The following is a 17,167-nucleotide window of genomic DNA, read 5'->3' as shown; positions in this document are numbered from 1 at the left end:
CTTAATGGTATAAGATGTGATGAATGCTAAGCCGTGGGAATAATCACTCACTATGTTTTGTGAACTTGTGAAGAGGTGAATATGAAAGAGTGCAACATGATGGACAAATGACTTAAGACGGGTAATCAGAGTCGCGCAGCGAAAGTGTGATGTGGAGTAGTGTTATGAGTACTACTCGCGGGAAGTAAGGAATTAATATGTCAGAAGCCTACAAAGAGAATATGTGTTGATCTATATGTTAGATTTAAAATCCAGTGGATGTAAGGATGTCGTGTCGAAGAATTATAACTCTTTTGAATAATTACCGAGATGATGAATATGTTATTACGGTTGTACGTAGTTAACGAGTATGTATTCGGGGAAATTAAAACGAAGAATTGGTGCTATGTGACGTTGTAATAATTTTGTGTTGTTGTTAAGGGGTTATTGTAGATTCTAGATATAATGAGGAATTATACTCTATGAAGGGAGGAATTGATTTAATTCTTACAAAAGAGCGAAACTCAATTTGAGTTGTTTTGTAAGAAATGGCGTATTGAGGCTGATGAGTGTGACTATAATTACTTGTGTGTACTTATTCCGATGGTTATGATGTTTTAATAGATGTAGTAACTCAAGAATTCATTTTTGGAGTGCGAGTAAGTATTGCTAAGTGGTACCATGAATGATGAGGAATGATTCTTGGACGAATGAGTAAAGAGAGTCGGAATCGGGTGAAACTCAGAAATCTATTTGGTATAGATGATTGTGATGAGTAATTAGAGTAGAGCGGAAAAGCGGAATGTAACGTGTTGAGTAATTGATGGTGTGACTTGAGAGGAGTCAGATAATTGGAATTCAATGGTATAGGAATATGAGTATTGAGTTTCTTGAAGGAAACGGTTGGTGAAAAGTGTAAGTATTACCTTGTCGCTCAGATGGAAGAGCGTGTCTAAGGTTGGTATGTTCGGTAGAAGGGATCCATTACTGTATTATTGATCAAGTGTGATCATACTATAAATTGTGTAATTATATTACTCGGTTGTTGAGCGTATTGTATAGGTTGCACCTCAATGTTCTGTTGTTGTTAACTTTTTGGAGATATAGCGAGTGGTATATTTTTGGATAGCCAAATGCGATGTAAGAACTGGGATTTGAATGTATGAAACATGTTTCCTGTTGGTTATGTGAGATGGATTTTTGAGGTTGACTGATAGTAATGTTAATTGAGAGCTGGAGAGTCAGGTGAAGGACTCTTATACGAGCTGGTTACTTGAGGTATGTTTTCGAGGACGAAAACTCTTTTAGTGGGGGAGAGTTGTAACACCCGTATATTTTAATTTTTAATTTAAATGGAAATTTAATTTAATAATTAGAATTACTGGTGATTTGTAGAATTTAATTGGAAAATGATGGTTTATGGTGTTGGGCCATGTGTGACGTTAAGGAATGAGGGGGTGTTATGTTAGTAAAGGTCTTATTCCAATTAAAGTTTATTTTATAAAATAATAAGAATTGAGAATAAGAGAAAGGAACGTGAAAAGCAGAGCAAAGGAGATGAGGGATTGGAAAGCTGGTACGTGAAGAGGAGCAATGGAGGGAGAGACCAATCAAGAGCTCTTGGCTAAGGTAAGGGGGGACTCTCCGGTTATCATCTATTATCGTGTTCTTAGATAATAATATTGATTAGGGATGTTGTTGAGTCAATTGGATTATATGTTGGGTTTAGGGAGGTTATGAATTGATGAAAATTGCATGGATTATGGGTTGATTATGTGTTGTTTTGATGTGTGATGATGAATAATGATGCAATTGATGATTAACTGCCTGTATATGGTGTTTAGAGTCAGTTTTGGACTCAAATTGGGTGAGATCGCAGGATCTGACGCAGACCTGAAAGTCTGTGAAATCGCCAGTTCGCACCGCGTCCTAGTGTTGGCGCCGCGAAGGCGTACTTGTTTTCTCGCATCGCGCCGCGTGAATAGGTTGGCGTCGCGAACGTGTTTGTGTGCTTCAGGTCGCGCCGTGAACTTTGGTTGTGCCGCGTGCTGTAGCGCTAGTTGTTTTCTTGGAAACGTTAAATGATGTGTAACTTTCGAACCGTAGGTCCGTTTTTAGTGTCGTTTCGAGCACGATGAATCTTATGAGATAGCCTACGTGTTTAAATGATGAAATGAGGTGTGAATCCAACTATTTTTAAATATGATTTTATTTCTTGGTGATTGATGTACTGTACATATATGTGATGAGATATGTTAAATACATGCTATGTTGAAATATTAATCATGTGACGATTTGTTTAATTGGATGATGTATTGTTGACATATATGATGAAATGTGACAATATAGGATGTTGCTTTGAGAAACATTATGATGTCATGATTGTTGAGAATTGTATGATGATGATTGATTTGTTTTGGAATGATGTGGATACATGTGTGCTCTTCTTATTGATGATGATGATTGATGTGGACACATGTGTATTATTTAATGATGATGACGATGATGATTGATTGTATTTGAATGATGCTAATGTATATAAACATACTTTGATGATGATGATGATGTTGATGATGATGATGAAATGAGTATATGACGATGTTACTCATTAGACTTGACGATGGTATAAGTATGTTGTATATGTTGCATTCATTCATGTGCATTGATGATACTGTATCCATAAGGGTGTGTTGGATCAGTGAAGGGCATGATTCCCATTGTGTGGAATCTGTGCTGGCAGGGCCGTATCTGGATGATGTTGGATCGGTCATGGGTTATTCCCATTTGATGATGTTGGTACCACATGCATGGTGTCAGTTCATACATATGCATACTTTTATAACATGATTGGAAGTATTTCAGTGTTATAAATATTGATGATGTGTTGGTTGCGTGTTTTGTTGAGTTAATGTTGAGTATGATTGTTTGTTTTGAAAGATGTGTTTTGTTGGCATTTGTGTAAATGATGGATGTTCCTGATAGTCTGAATATGATGAAATTGGGTGAACGATATAACTATGATGTGTTATTATTTAAGATGCAATAACATTTGTTAACTGTGATGAGACTCACTCTTACTGTTGACATTTTCAGATTGAGGATAGCTGCTTTCGACTTGGTGAGGATTAGCTCATAAGTCGATTTAGTTGTTGTGTCGGTGTCATGCTCTGATAGATGTAACACTGGGGACGCGATGTTTTGAGTTTGATTATAACTTTATTGTTTATTTTATTTGAATTCTGATACATTAACGATGTAATTTTGACTTGATGATTTGATTCCGCTGTGTCAACATGATTTTTATCTAATGAGTTATAATTCAGATGCTTCAGTGAATGCATGACATATGCCGAACGTGTGTTTTCTTTTATTTTTGAATTGTGACACCCTTTGCATGTTTACTCTGATTTAATTTTGTTAATTGCCGTGGGGTATTAGAGGGGTGTTACAAACTTCTCATTTGGTTCTGAAACTGAATTGTGGTGTCGTTTATAGGAATCAAATCTTGATTCCTATTTTGAAGTTATTTTATAGGCAATGAAATATCGATAAAAAGGAGTACAAGGGGTACTCACCCAATAATACAACACTTAACCGACAAGAAAGTCAATTGGCCAATGGCTCCACAAAGTAAAATTACATAGTACATTACCGGAAGAACTTATCACGTTCCAAAGCCACGAAAATAACTTTACCCGATCGACCACATCATTGACTTGAAACTCCTTAGCATTGAAGATGATATCATTCCTCATGCACCAAATAGCCCATGCAGTAGCTACCCATACTAAGAGTTTTTTTTCTTCCACAAACCGCTTGACCCAACACACCGCAGAAAGCAAGGAGATGATCCACAACCCCCACTGCAGGCACCATAACCGTGCCCTGCCAAACAGCAATCCTATGTGTTAGAACAAGATTTGTTCTGATCAATATTCTTAGTTTTGATGATAACAATGTATATGAATTTTGCTTGAGATAATGTGGTACTCTAATCCTATGCAATTTCCATTTCAGGAAATATATAAGGAGTATGCACAAAATCAGCACAAGAAGCACGGACTCAGAAGGTTCAAGTATGCAACATCAGAACATGCTCTCGCAAGACATCAGAAGATGGTCAAGCAGAATCAGAACATGGTCTATTGAAGCATCAGAAGAACTTGAGATCAGAAGCAGAAGCACTGAAGTTCTCATGGTATCACTCTAGAAGCTTTTCAAGGTCAGGAGACAAGAAGATGCTCTGCACCAAGCTGTTTGACTTTGATAATATTCAAACGTTGTTTACACAAACATCAGATCAGAAGCAAGTACAAGATGACAGGCTACACTGATTGACAAAAGGAACGTTAGAAGCTATAAAAGGCAACGTCAGTTAAAGCAGGAAAAGCAAGGCTCGAGGTAGTTGACAAAAGAGTGAAACATTAAATGCAATGCTGTACGGATCACGCAACACATTAAATGCTCCCAACGGTCATCTTCTCAAACGCCTATAAATAGAAGTTCTGATGAGAAGCTGAATACAACACTTTGCGCAAACTTACAGAAACGCTGTCAAATTCAAAAGCTCTCAAACTTCATCTTCAACCTCACTTCATTACTGTTGTAATATCTTAGTGAGATTAAGCTTAAACTTTAAGAGAAATATCACAGTTGTGATTATAGCTTTTAAGAAGCATTGTAATACTCTTGTAAAAATTTGTTTACATTCATTTGTTAGAACTAGAGGAGATCAAGTTGTGATCGGATTCTCTAGAAAGTCTTAGAGGTTATCTAAGCATTGTGTTCCTAGAGTGGTCAAGTTGTGATCAGAATACTCTAGAAGACTTAGAGGTTATCTAAGTGGAAAACATTGTAATCTTGTGTGATTAGTGGATTAAATCCTCAGGTGAGGTAAATCACTCCAAGGGGATGGACTGGAGTAGTTTAGTTAACAACGAACCAGGATAAAAATCATTGTGCAAATTGTTTTTATCTTAAGAGTTTTAAAGCTACACTTATTCAAACCCCCCCCTTTCTAAGTGTTTTTCTATCTTTCACTATGCCAAACTATTTTTGAAAAAGAGCAATTCAGAAGAAGATGTTCCAATGATTTGAAATGTACTTTGCAAAAAACCCAAACCTTATCACAGTTGTTAATAATAATTCCTCTTTATTTTGATTCCATTTCACATCATTCTAATCATGTTTAATTCAATGGACTTAGAGTGATCATGAATGGAGTTTCCATGTCATGGTTTTTGGTAAAAGGCTTAATATACATAGAATTATAGACCTAATGCACTTTTTCACTGTGCTAATTCCCTAGGATACACTAGCATCCTGCTACAATACATATCTCATAGCATCATGGTTTAGTATCAAATGTACATCTAAGTACACTAATTCATAACTCTATCAGCATGAAGCGAATCAGAATAGAAAGTATGAATCTAAGTTATATCAAGTGGGTCTGCCTATACCTCAATATTAATATCCTTTATATGGCATTCTAGTCCTTTTCCATATTTATAAAAATAATTTAATGGTCATAGTATCATTATAACCACTGCTCCCATGTCTGTTTTCACTTATTATGATTATTAATCAACTTTGAATGTGTAAATTACTCAACTAACTACAACTAAGAAATATGATTGGACTCCTTGCATTTTTAGTTGTAAGATACTAAAATATTGAGATATATTTCTCCTCATTATAAGTTCCATCTTCCTCTTTTCAAAGCTCTCCATTGGAGAAGTGTTCTTTTTTACCGTTAAGATTATCCTATCAAGCTTTTATCAAATTGTCCTGTTATAGAGGAATTGCATGCCTATTGTTCAGATATGATATACTTTTTGGTGAAAAACTTCTAACCCATTACCATGGTCTTACCCATCACCAATTTGCTGAAAGCAAGAATCTGTGAATTCAATTTTCCAATTACTATGCCTTATGAGGCTGAGATTATGCATTTAGCACAATGTGAATACCATCCCCTAGATAACATTTTTTTATTTATATTTTTGATCAAAGAATCTAGTGGTCCGAACTCGCCCCTATACCTACTGTCTCTTAATATAATGTTTTTATTTTTAATTATTTAAAAATATTTAAATATGCATCTAAATAATATTTATTACTCAGTTTGAAGCTTCGATTTGGCATCCACTTCCCTGTTATACTCTGCACATATCTGGTTAATCAGGTTTTGGATATCAATCAAAGCCTCACCTATATCAGTGGGACATGCAGTAATGTTGATTCGACTAATCAACTTTTTCATCCCAAAGAAACCACTGAAGTCTTTCTTCAGGACTTCGAATAAGTCAACTTCGAAGACAACTTTCTTCACTTGTTTGAGAAGATCAATGTAGGAGGCTTCGTTTGCGGTAGCACCAGACTTGGTAGAAGTTCCAGAAAAGCTTTTCTCAGAAGAAGACTCCTTTAGAGCAATCATCAATTTGACATATTTGAGAGGATCACTTTCTTTGAGGGCAGTCTTTTCTTCCTCGGTGAGGGGTGTGACTGGTGCTTGGCTTGAAGTTGGTCGAATGTTTGCTGGATTAGGGTTTGATTCTTGAGCTGCATCTGGTTTTGACTCCTTATTTTCAGGATTTTGTTTGGTTTCCTCATCCATATCTTCATCTTCATGGAAATACTTCTTAATGTCATTTGAATACTGTTCATCATCTTCGAATTAGTCTTCAAAGAATTGAGCCTTTTTTGGAGAAGAATTGCTAAGGTTATCATCAGATTCTTCATCTTCCTCCATTGCCTCCTGGCCAGCTTGTGCAGACTTTTTTGTGGCATCTTCGCCAGGAGAGAAAGTTTCTTGTTCTCCTTGAATATCACCTCCTTCAGGATGTTGAATTCTAGTCTAAGATCCCTTATTCTGAACAACACCACTAGATGTGGGAGGAGGCGAAGGAACCTCAGTGCTTGGAAGACCAGCTTGATTGGCAGAATTGTTAGGAGGAGTATTTGGTTTATCCTACAAAAAAAGAAAAATTAGATTAAGAATCGAAATTATTTAAAGGGGAACTAATTATCAAGCCAAAATTGTGCCTTGTGATAATCAGGATTAGAAGCATTGCAAGGTTGAGGCTCAGCATCCTTTCGAGGAGGGGGGAAATTTTTACTTCAATGTCCTTTTGATTGGTAGCTTGATACGAGGCATCTTTCCACGCCTTATACTTTTGTTTCTTCTTAGTCTTAAGGGGGTAGGAGGAATTTCTGTATCGTCATCTTCGATGACTATTGTAACATCTTCATTGAGAGCCTTTCTTTTCTTAGGTGTGGGAGGAGGTAAGCCACTGCCCTGAAAAATGATCATTTTATAGTTAGAAAAAGATATGAAAGATAAAAGAAAGTAAGTTGGTATAATACCTTTGAACCCTTCGCCACTTTCTTTGGAGAAACACCCTTTGCAAAAGGGGCCCCATGGCTAGAAGAGGTTGTTGGTTTTGATGTAGTAGTCGAAGTAGTCTTAGACACATACTTCTCCTTCTTAACTTCTTTTCTTTCAATAGCTGAAAGAAAACACATGCAGAGTTAGGTAAAAAGAGTTGTGTTTTAAGAAAGAACAAAAGTAATTCTATAAAATCAAGTTAGTTTTTTTTACACTTTTACTCATGTCCCAAAGTAATTCTATAAAGTATAAAAACATATTTTTTTTAATCAAACAAATGTGATAAATAGCTTTATCTTTTTTAACCCCTAATAATATATTTTTTAACTTTAATATTTTTATTTTGTTTTAGCCACTTTTCACCATGTGAAAACACAAAACACGTATGGTTTTTGAAGGATTAAAATTATAATTTTAAAAATATTATTCTTAAAAATATTTTGTTTGAAGTTTTGTTTGAATTAAATTTTAAAAATTAAAAAATATATGTTAAAATAATATGAAAGTGAAAGAAGTTGTGATTAGTTATTTTATATTCTCATAGGAATGTATAAAAATAAAAAAATTCATGAACAAAATATATTTTCGAAAAATAACAAAGTATCTAAAAATAATTTATCAAAACTAAAAACAAACAAAAAAATATATAAATTCCAATGTTATATTCCCGAAAATAACATTTATATCCTTAAAACAAACACCTTTATAAACAAACTCTTTTCTCTCCGGACTAAGAAACACAGAATAATCTATTACCATAATGTTATGCATCGTAACAATAATGGTGTTGAAGACCATGAAACTCTGATCTACAATAATTGTCGTCCGTGATAAGGAAGAGAAAGTGTTGTTTGATGAGTATTATTATGAGAAAATGAAGGAGGGTGGAAGATGTGTTTCTCTTATTCACGTGTTTTGAATTTTTTAGGGGACTTTTGTTTTACGGTATAAAAAATTAATTCTAAGAATAATTTTTTTAGATATATTTTAATGAATAAGTTTTGAGTTTAATTTATATGCGCTGACAGTGTAAAATTATTTTACACTGTCATCCAATAGAAAACTAATAAAGTGTCTTGTCATTAAAAGAACTTTTAATTTAAAGTGTGATTTATTCTGATATAAGATTGTGATTGGTTGACAGTATAAAATAATTTTACACTGTAGTGTATGAACCTTTTTCTCATAAGTTTTTATAAAAAGTGTTTGGGAAGTATATGAATTTTTTATTTTTAAATTATTTTTAATTAATAATATATTATAATTATAGATAAAAAGTAATAATTATAAATAAAATAGTATTTAGTAGTGGAGATAACTATTACATTGGTGTCGGGAATAAAAGATATTCCAACACTTATGAAAGGGGATTAGAAAACCACTAAACATGGGAAAAATTCTTTTTCGGATATAGTTTTTTTTTTAGGATCAATTTTTTATTCCCTTTTAACAAACATATTAATTTTATTTCCTTTAACATTAAGTTTTCAGGAATATATTTGTATCCATAAAATAAAATCCATGAATAGTGTAAGATTCACTCTCAATGTTACCCTTCAATCAACTCCAATTGTTCTTATAATTCATCTAAATACTTTTGTTAAGTTTATGTTAATAAGTCTAATCTAAATTTCCAAACACCTCTTTAATCCTAAACAATGTGCTAACCACATTTTCATTTTCGTTAGTCCTTTGTTAAAAAAATTTAATCACTACATTAGTCTAACTACAAGTGGTAAATGGTTACAGTTGTTGATGTTAATTCTAAGACTTACAAAACAAAAATTGATGAGATAGTCTAAAACAAAAATTGATGAGATAGTCTGAGACACATTGATGAATTTTTTTTTATTAATAACTAATTTTAATTTATTTTTTCAAGTAACTTATATTTGTTGTTATTTCTAAAAGTAATATAGTTCTAAATTAAAAAATTCAAATACAAATTTGTTGTTAGATGAATTCACGCCGTAAAAGTAAGAGGTGTTGTAAATTAAATTTTTAGTTGCATGCGGTGTAATCAATTAAATTGGCGTCTGCATGCATTTTATAACAGGTATTGTTAATTGAATTGGCGTTTATATTCATACACTGTCGCCAATTCATTTTAAAATGCATGCAGTCAATTAAATTGATTACATCACATATCATCGTCAATTTAATCAGCGACACCTCCTAATGTTAATATATTTTTTTTTTGTTTGAAAGTGAATTAGCTTAGAAAATAGGTGGAAATCATAACTATCTTGAAAATTTAATTAAAATATTGATTATTTAGATTATAAAATTTCACATTGATCGTCCTCAAGTAGGGGTGTTCGCGGTGCGGTTTGGGCGGTTTTTACGTAAAAAATCATCCGAACCGCAAGAGAAAAAAGTGTGCGGTTCGGTTTGGTTCGGTTGACTTTTAGAAATAAAACCGAACCAAACCAAACCAAACTAATGCGGTTTGGATTGGTTCGGTTGGTTCGGTTTTTTTACAAAAATTTATTGAGCCATACATACATATATAGATGAAAAAATAACTTTGTATTTAGTCATTTATGCGTTACCAAATAACAACGAAATTCATCATATTTGGATAACAACTTTCTTTCCATTTAATATACAAAAATAAAATTAGATAAAAGTGAAATAAAAAACATAAAATAGTAGCATAAAACAATATAAAAAACATTATAATGAAATAGAAAGAAAAAAAAAGAGATGAAAAATTAAAGAAGATGAAAAGAAAGAGCAGAAGAGATGAGAGATTGGACAAGAAGAGGAACATTAAAAACGTAATTCTAAGAGAGAACAGTACAATAAAAATAATAAGATGAAAAAGAGAGAACTTAAAAAATAAAAGACTAGAAAAGAAGAGATGACTTTAAAAAGAAGATGAGAAGAAGACGCAATACCGCTAGGAGAGATTTAAGAAGACTTAAACTGAAACTTTAAGTGTGAGGAAAAGAAAATCATTTGTAATGGTAAGGCTAAGACATAATAGGTTTAAGTTTGGGTTGGATATAAGTTAATTGAAGTTTGGGAGTTGTAGCATAATGCGGTTTGATTTGGTTTGGTTCGGTTTGTAAAATACAAACCGCAAACCGAACCGAACCGCGCGGTTTGTTAAAAAATGGCCCAAACACATCCGAACCAAATGCGATTTTTTGCGGTTTTGGTTTGGTTCGATTCGGTTTTGCGGTTTTCTATTGGGCCGGTTTGGTTTTGAACACCCCTATCCTCAAGAATCTTTCGCATAACATATTAATCTTTTATAATTTAGAAAACTTTCTTCGCAAAATTGATAATGCAGAACTTATTAGAAACATTATCTATTTCTTTGTATAGTTTCTTTTAAGAAAGACCTTTTAAAAGTGAATATTCACAAAGAAAGATATTACTAGCATTTAAAATTATCTATTAGAATGTTTAATGATGTTTTAGAACGTTGATCATGATTTTTTTTATTAATGATCAATAAAATTCAAATTGTTTTTAGTAAAATATTTTAAAATTGTTATTATGTTTTTTTCTTAAATAATAATTAAAACAACATTATCATTTTTTTTGTTAACACCTTAATTGAAAAATTATTCTACAAGGTAATTTATCCATTTACATTACATTACTTCGACCCTATATAAACAGTAATAGTCATTAAAGTAAAATTACTGTTTACTGAGTCAAAGTCAAATTCCTAATTGAGAAAAATGAGTCTTGGGGACCCTTTCGACCTTTCACGTTACGTAACAAGAAAGTATGCGAAAGAAGACGTAGAGTTTCAGGAGTTCTGCGGGGAATTGTTGAGAACTTTGCAAGAAAATGGCGCTGCTCTGGTTTACGATCCCAGATATACTCGTAAACAACACTTCAAATGCATCAATCTGATGGAGGATTTCTTCGCGGTTCATCCAAATTTTGCTCAAGAAAGTCATCCACAGCTTCGTATTCCAGTTGATTTCAGTGAAACCGAGGTATCAGAAACTCCATTGGAGTACCTTCCAACCCCAGGTCTACCTGCATTGCCTTCCGAGTTCCATTGGAGCATCGGAATGAGGCCTACTGTTACTCAGTTTCCGGTTAGTTTTCACGATCTTTTTTCTTGATTGATTGTAAGTTAATTGTGAAAAATAAACGGTTTTGCTTTTTTTCACTAGTTTGGAGGCAAACATTAGGTTACAGTGTTAGGAATGTGTCATTTTGAATAAAAAGGGTTATAGAAACCAAATAGGAAAGTGGTGTATAGGTATAATGCTTCATTGTGAAAACTTATTGGCTCTGTAACTTAAGGTTTTTGCTAAAATGTGTTGTGGAATTCAATTGAGCTTTGTGTGTGAGCAATTTGTACAATGTTTGACCTATATATGGATAATGCTTCATTGTGAACACTTCTTGGCTCTGTAACTTAAGGTTTTTGCTAAAATATGTTGTGGAATTCAATTGAGCTTTGTGTGTGAGCAATTTGTACAATGTTTGACCTATATATGGATAATGCTTCATTGTGAACACTTCTTGGCTCTGTAACTTAAGGTTTTTGCTAAAATGTGTTGTGGAATTCAATTGAGCTTTGTGTGTGAGCAATTTGTACAATGTTTGACTTATATAGGGATGATGCTTCATTGTGAAAACTTCTTGGCTGTGTAACTTAAGGATTTTAGCTTAAGGTTTTTTCTCAAGTGTGTTGTAGAATTCAATCGAATTTTGTGTGTGTGAGCAATTAGTACAACTAAATGTACTTTTATTATTTGATGTTTGGTGGTGTGTTGTTTGTTTGTACATGATTAAATGTGAATAAATGTAGGCACTTCTATGATTTGATGTTTGGTCTATGACTATGAATGTGTACTTATTTTTTAATGAGAAATGTGTTTCAATCAAAATGAATTTTAGGGTTACGGTGTCAACCCTACGGTGTAAAAAATAAATGTAAGCATCGCAACTCATTTTCAATATGTGTTGTTGTGTGCAAAATGTTTTAAATGTTGAATTGAAACATGATTGATGAATTTCACTATGTTTACATTCTTAAACTATGCATAAAATTAATCATGCTTGATGTCATCATAAAAAATAATAATTTGCATAAAATACTCAAATGTAACATTAAAGATTTGATGGTGTTAATCATAAGAGTCACTTGGTTCATACTTGGCCTATCCTCTAATGAACTATTAACACATCTAATAGCCACTTGAAGCATGTTAACCATCCTCTCTTCACTTGCATACTCTGCCAACAAACTCCTATCAAACACTTCTCCTGTCCATTCAATTGTTACATAAATTATGTTTCCTATTCTGTATTTACATAGACAATGACACAGACAAGTTATAAAATAATTAAATTTAAAAGAACCAGAAAACTACTTTATTTGGATAACCTAGATTTCTTATGCCAAGTTTTTTTTGTTGTTTTTCTATTGATTCTAAAATGATTGACCTTTTTTTTCTATTTATAGATACTAAATCAAAAATGGCAAAACGTTCCACATAGTTTTTCTCCCAGCAATTGGAAAGACAAGTTTGACGGATGCGGCGATAAACTCTTGGACACTTTACGGTTGGTAGCCGAATTACTTGCATTTGGATATCGTCTGCCCCGGGATACTTTCTCATCTTTTATTCATATGGTAAGCCAAAGCCATGCTTATGTTTTTTTCCTAATTGCAATCTCATCATGATGGATATTGTTTTCATCTTTCTATTTTTTTTGTAGGGTCCGCACTTTTTGGTTGCAAGTGGACTTGATTTGCGCGATTTGGGCGATGAAGGAACTCTCTTGAGTCCATGCCAGTGTGACTCAACCTTCCTCAGCATACAAGCAGGAAATATGTTTCCTGGTCTCAACATGTGGGCAAAGAGTGGTCGGAAAGTTGAAGTGGCAATTCCGGATGGATGTCTTCTGGTTCAAACAGGAAAGCAGGTTTAGTGTTGCATTCTTCATTACATATAACTCGTTACTTTTCTTCTCTTTTTGATTTCATTATCGTCTTTTAATAACTCCTTATTTTTCTTCTATTTTTGATTTCATTATCTTCTTTTAAAAATATAGATAGAGTGGATGACAGCGGGAAGTTGCAAGGCTTCAAGATATGAAAGAGTTCTATCCAAGAAGGTTATTGATGCTATTAACCTCGCAAGAACTCAGGATCGCAAATTGTGGTCAGTTTCTTCAAAGGTGAGTGAGATTTATACATAGGTTAATTTTGTATTCAATGTAATGTACATAGGGATGTTTTGAATGTTGTGAGGGAAGATATGGAAGAAATGAAGAGTGACTTTCCTTTTGAAATAATTTCTGGGAAGACATCAATTTCAAACACACAATGGAATCCAAGGAGGTCTAATATTTACTATACTAGCTATTATAGTAGTTATTGAATATAAATTTTGTTGGAGATATTCCCCATCAATTTATGTTTTCCTACTTTTGGTAATTGATAAAGGGAAATTTTGGTCCTCAAACATTTGGGTGTGATAGAAACTGGCACCGAACAGAATTAATTTGGAGAATAGGAACACAGTTCTGTTTCCCTTCTTATTCTGCTTAAGTTTTGTAACAGCTCCTAATAATAATTGTTACTCTAGTAATTATAATAATTGCTCCCTTTAGAAATCTGTAACTGCTACAGATACCATTAAAATGTCTGCTTATCTGTCTGTACTGCTACTTGGCAGCATTTATCCTGTTTTATTGGTGCCCCTTCCTCTTATAAGTATTCTTTATGAGGGGTCTAACAATACTCCCCCTAAAAGAGACACCTTGTCCTCAAGGTGAAATGAAGGAAATTGCTCTTTATGACTTCCACAGGTTCCCATGTAGCTTCATAGGTCCTGCCATTGAATAAGCACTTCAGCAGAGCCATTAGCATTATTCTGGACAGCCCTTACAGAAGCAGGTGATACTTGGAGTTCTAAATCCTCAAAGCATTGGCGGAAATGATCTTGTCTCCTCGATGGTGGCAGCCCATTTCTTGGAACACCTTTTCAAATTCGCTTAAAACTCCTTCCAGCCAGCTAGGATGTGAGATCCCTGAATCTGTTCCAGCCTTTAACATCAAGTATTGTAAGAGAAACACTTGCCCCTGATCACACATGACCTTTGAAACAGACTTGAAGGATGCTGCTGTCCTCAATAATTTAGACTCTCCTTTCAACACATGATATCGATTACCACATGGAATCTTGATAGTTAAATCCTTGAAATTTGCTTTGATCTCTCCCAAAATGGATAGCCATTCCTTTCCCAAAATCACATCCACTCCACCTAATTCAAAGATTAAGAAATCCTGCTGAATGTCCAACTCTTGCATGCTGAGTTTCAGTTGGGGACACACTCCCTTACAAGAAAATTTTTCTCCCATCTCCCACATCTACATAGTAAGAGGGTGTTTCTTCTACTGGCCATTTCTCTTCTTTAACAAGCACGGACAAAATAAAATTATGAGAGGCTCCACAGTCAATCAATACCCCTACTTGTTTGTCGCCAATTCTCCCGCAGAGTTTGATAGACTTCTTGGTAGTAAGCCCAAAGATGCTATACATAGACAATTGCAAGGTTTTCACTTCTTTTGCTGGTTCTTCCTCCTCTACTTCTGATTCATCCCGAATATCTTCTTCCATCAAGATCACCCTTAATTGTTTATTTGCACATATGTGCCCTGGTCCAAACTTTTCATCACACCTATAGCATAGCCCTTTCCGGTACTTCTCTTGCAATTCTGCATCCGCTAACCTCTTAAAAATTCTCCCTTTAGATGAAAGATTTTCTCTAAAGTCACTCTAGTGCTACCAATTGATGAAGCAGCCTGGTTTTGACTCCTAGAATTCGGTGCCCATGTCACTGTTTTGGTGCCTATTATAGGTCTTGAAACTCGATTTACTTCCAGAACTTGTTCCGCATTAGTCTTGTTCAGCAAATAATTTTTTTCATCCACCCTTTGAGCATGGTCCATTAATTCAGACAATGTCTCCACTGGATGCAATTTCAACTCTGCTATAATAATATCTTTAAGTCCATTCAAGAAAATACTTTTCAAATAAGATGGCTCTGTGCATTTTAGAGGGTCAGCATACATTTCAAATTGTTCTCGGAATTCCTCCACAGTCCCTGTTTGTTTGAGACTCAACAATAATTCAAAAGGACTTTGAATCATTGATGGTTGGAACCTTCTTAGTCTGGCAGTCCTAAAATCTTCCCAAGTGGGATTCTGAGTTGAGAATTCCCACCCTTGATACGACGCCAATGCTTTGCCTTCCATAGCCACCATCACATCTTGTAATTTCTCGTTCTCACTCATCTTCTTCAAGTCAAAGTAACGTTCCACCCTGTTCAACCAACCATAGGGAGAGCTTGGTTCTCTCCCTCCCAAGTGTCTAACACTCACAACTTCAAGATGATCGGAACACAGTTCTGTTTCCCTTCTTAATCTGCTTAAGTTTTGTAACAGCTCCTAATAATAATGGTTACTCTAGTAATAATAATAATAATTGCCGCCTTTAGAAATCTGTAACTGCTGATACCATTAAAATGACTGCTTATCTGTCTGTACTGCTACTTGGCAGCATTTAACCTGCTTTATTGGTGCCCCTTCCTCTTATAAGTATTCTTTATGAGGGGTCTAACAGGGTATTGATTTACTTTATTTATTAAATGCAGTTGTATGCTCAAGTAGCTACTGATGTTCTTTTGAAGCCTGTGGCGTCTTTTGCTGGATCGGCGGATGCAAAGAACTATCCTGCCATACTTGCAGGAGAAGTTCAGTGGTGATCCATACACCATTGATCCTATGATGATACATATACACTATTCATCATATCTTGATATACTGTAGATATTTGGTTGCGATCGTGTTGATATACAGAGGATATATTGTAGATATATATGATGATATACTGTACATATTTGATAGCGCTTCTATGCTCATATATAGGATCTTACATATAAATCTTTGGTTGTGTTTTTTAAATCTCCTTGCTGTAAATTTACACATGTTTCCTCATATCCTCCTAAGTAGACCCAATACCCTGAGGGCTCAATTATGAAGACATTATATTGAACTAGATATAACTATGCAGTGAAAGATAAGCTTGCGATAAAATGAACTTATGAATAAGAATATACATAATTTTTCACTTTGTCGCATAAGTTATTACAAAAAAAAAATAAAAATGAAAATGGTAAGTTTGTAGAAGTTTCTTTCTTTGTAATTTATTTGTAGATATTGACAACAACTTGTTATTTACAATATACCATGTAAAGAAGTTTTTTATTAGGAGAAAAAATAAATGCAATTATAAAATGTGTCCGAATGTCTATTTGGTTCAATAATTTAATGTATTCCACATGCTAGCAATTTGCCCATTTGCCCCCTAATAAAATCGTGCATTTAAGTTGGAGATTAAATACAGCAATCATAAGTTGCTTAAATATTAAAATGAAAGAATTATAAAATGAAATCAACGTATTAGAGTATTCTATATAATTTATTAATCACAATTAATATAAATTAATTATTTCTTAAATGAAGTTAATGATTGATGATAAATGAAAATAATTTTATATCAGTATATTTGTGAAAGGTCCACAAATTAATATATAAGGGACAATGTGGAAAACTATTATGTAACACCTAGGCAACAATGTCTTCCTAATCGTCTGTTCTTTGGATTGATTGATCGTTTATTAAATATGACGCTCCTTTTTCAAATACGTCATCCATTTCATGGACAACTCGTCCGAAGCGTGAGGATATCGAAAGTGATATGTCCATATCACATAGCAGTATGGAGAAGGAGTTAGGGAAGTTAATCA

General features: G+C 33.8%; 1 protein-coding gene across 1 annotated transcript; it reads left to right on the top strand.

Annotated features, from left to right (window-relative positions):
• The first annotated feature begins 11,064 nt into the window (after nucleotides 1-11,064).
• LOC131659671 (uncharacterized) lies at nucleotides 11,065-16,367 on the top strand. Its single transcript, XM_058928828.1, has 5 exons — nucleotides 11,065-11,433; nucleotides 12,813-12,983; nucleotides 13,070-13,276; nucleotides 13,406-13,531; nucleotides 16,013-16,367. The coding sequence occupies exons 1-5, from the start codon at nucleotides 11,065-11,067 to the stop codon at nucleotides 16,121-16,123; spliced, it is 984 nt and encodes a 327-aa protein (XP_058784811.1). The 3' UTR covers nucleotides 16,124-16,367.
• The last annotated feature ends 800 nt before the right edge of the window (nucleotides 16,368-17,167 follow it).

Source organism: Vicia villosa, linkage group LG3 (genome assembly GCF_029867415.1).
Source record: "Vicia villosa cultivar HV-30 ecotype Madison, WI linkage group LG3, Vvil1.0, whole genome shotgun sequence".
NCBI classification, from domain to species: Eukaryota; Viridiplantae; Streptophyta; class Magnoliopsida; order Fabales; family Fabaceae; genus Vicia; species Vicia villosa.
The sequence above is the reverse complement of the archived record's forward strand: the minus strand, read 5'-3'. Positions and strand labels throughout refer to the sequence as shown.

Coding starts and splice junctions, on each gene's coding strand:
- LOC131659671 (XM_058928828.1), top strand. CDS start 11,065: ATGAGTCTTGGGGACCCTTTCGACCTTTCACGTTACGTAACAAGAAAG. Junction 11,434..12,812: donor CTACTGTTACTCAGTTTCCG/GTTAGTTTTCAC, acceptor TTCTATTTATAG/ATACTAAATCAAAAATGGCA. Junction 13,532..16,012: donor TGTGGTCAGTTTCTTCAAAG/GTGAGTGAGATT, acceptor TATTAAATGCAG/TTGTATGCTCAAGTAGCTAC.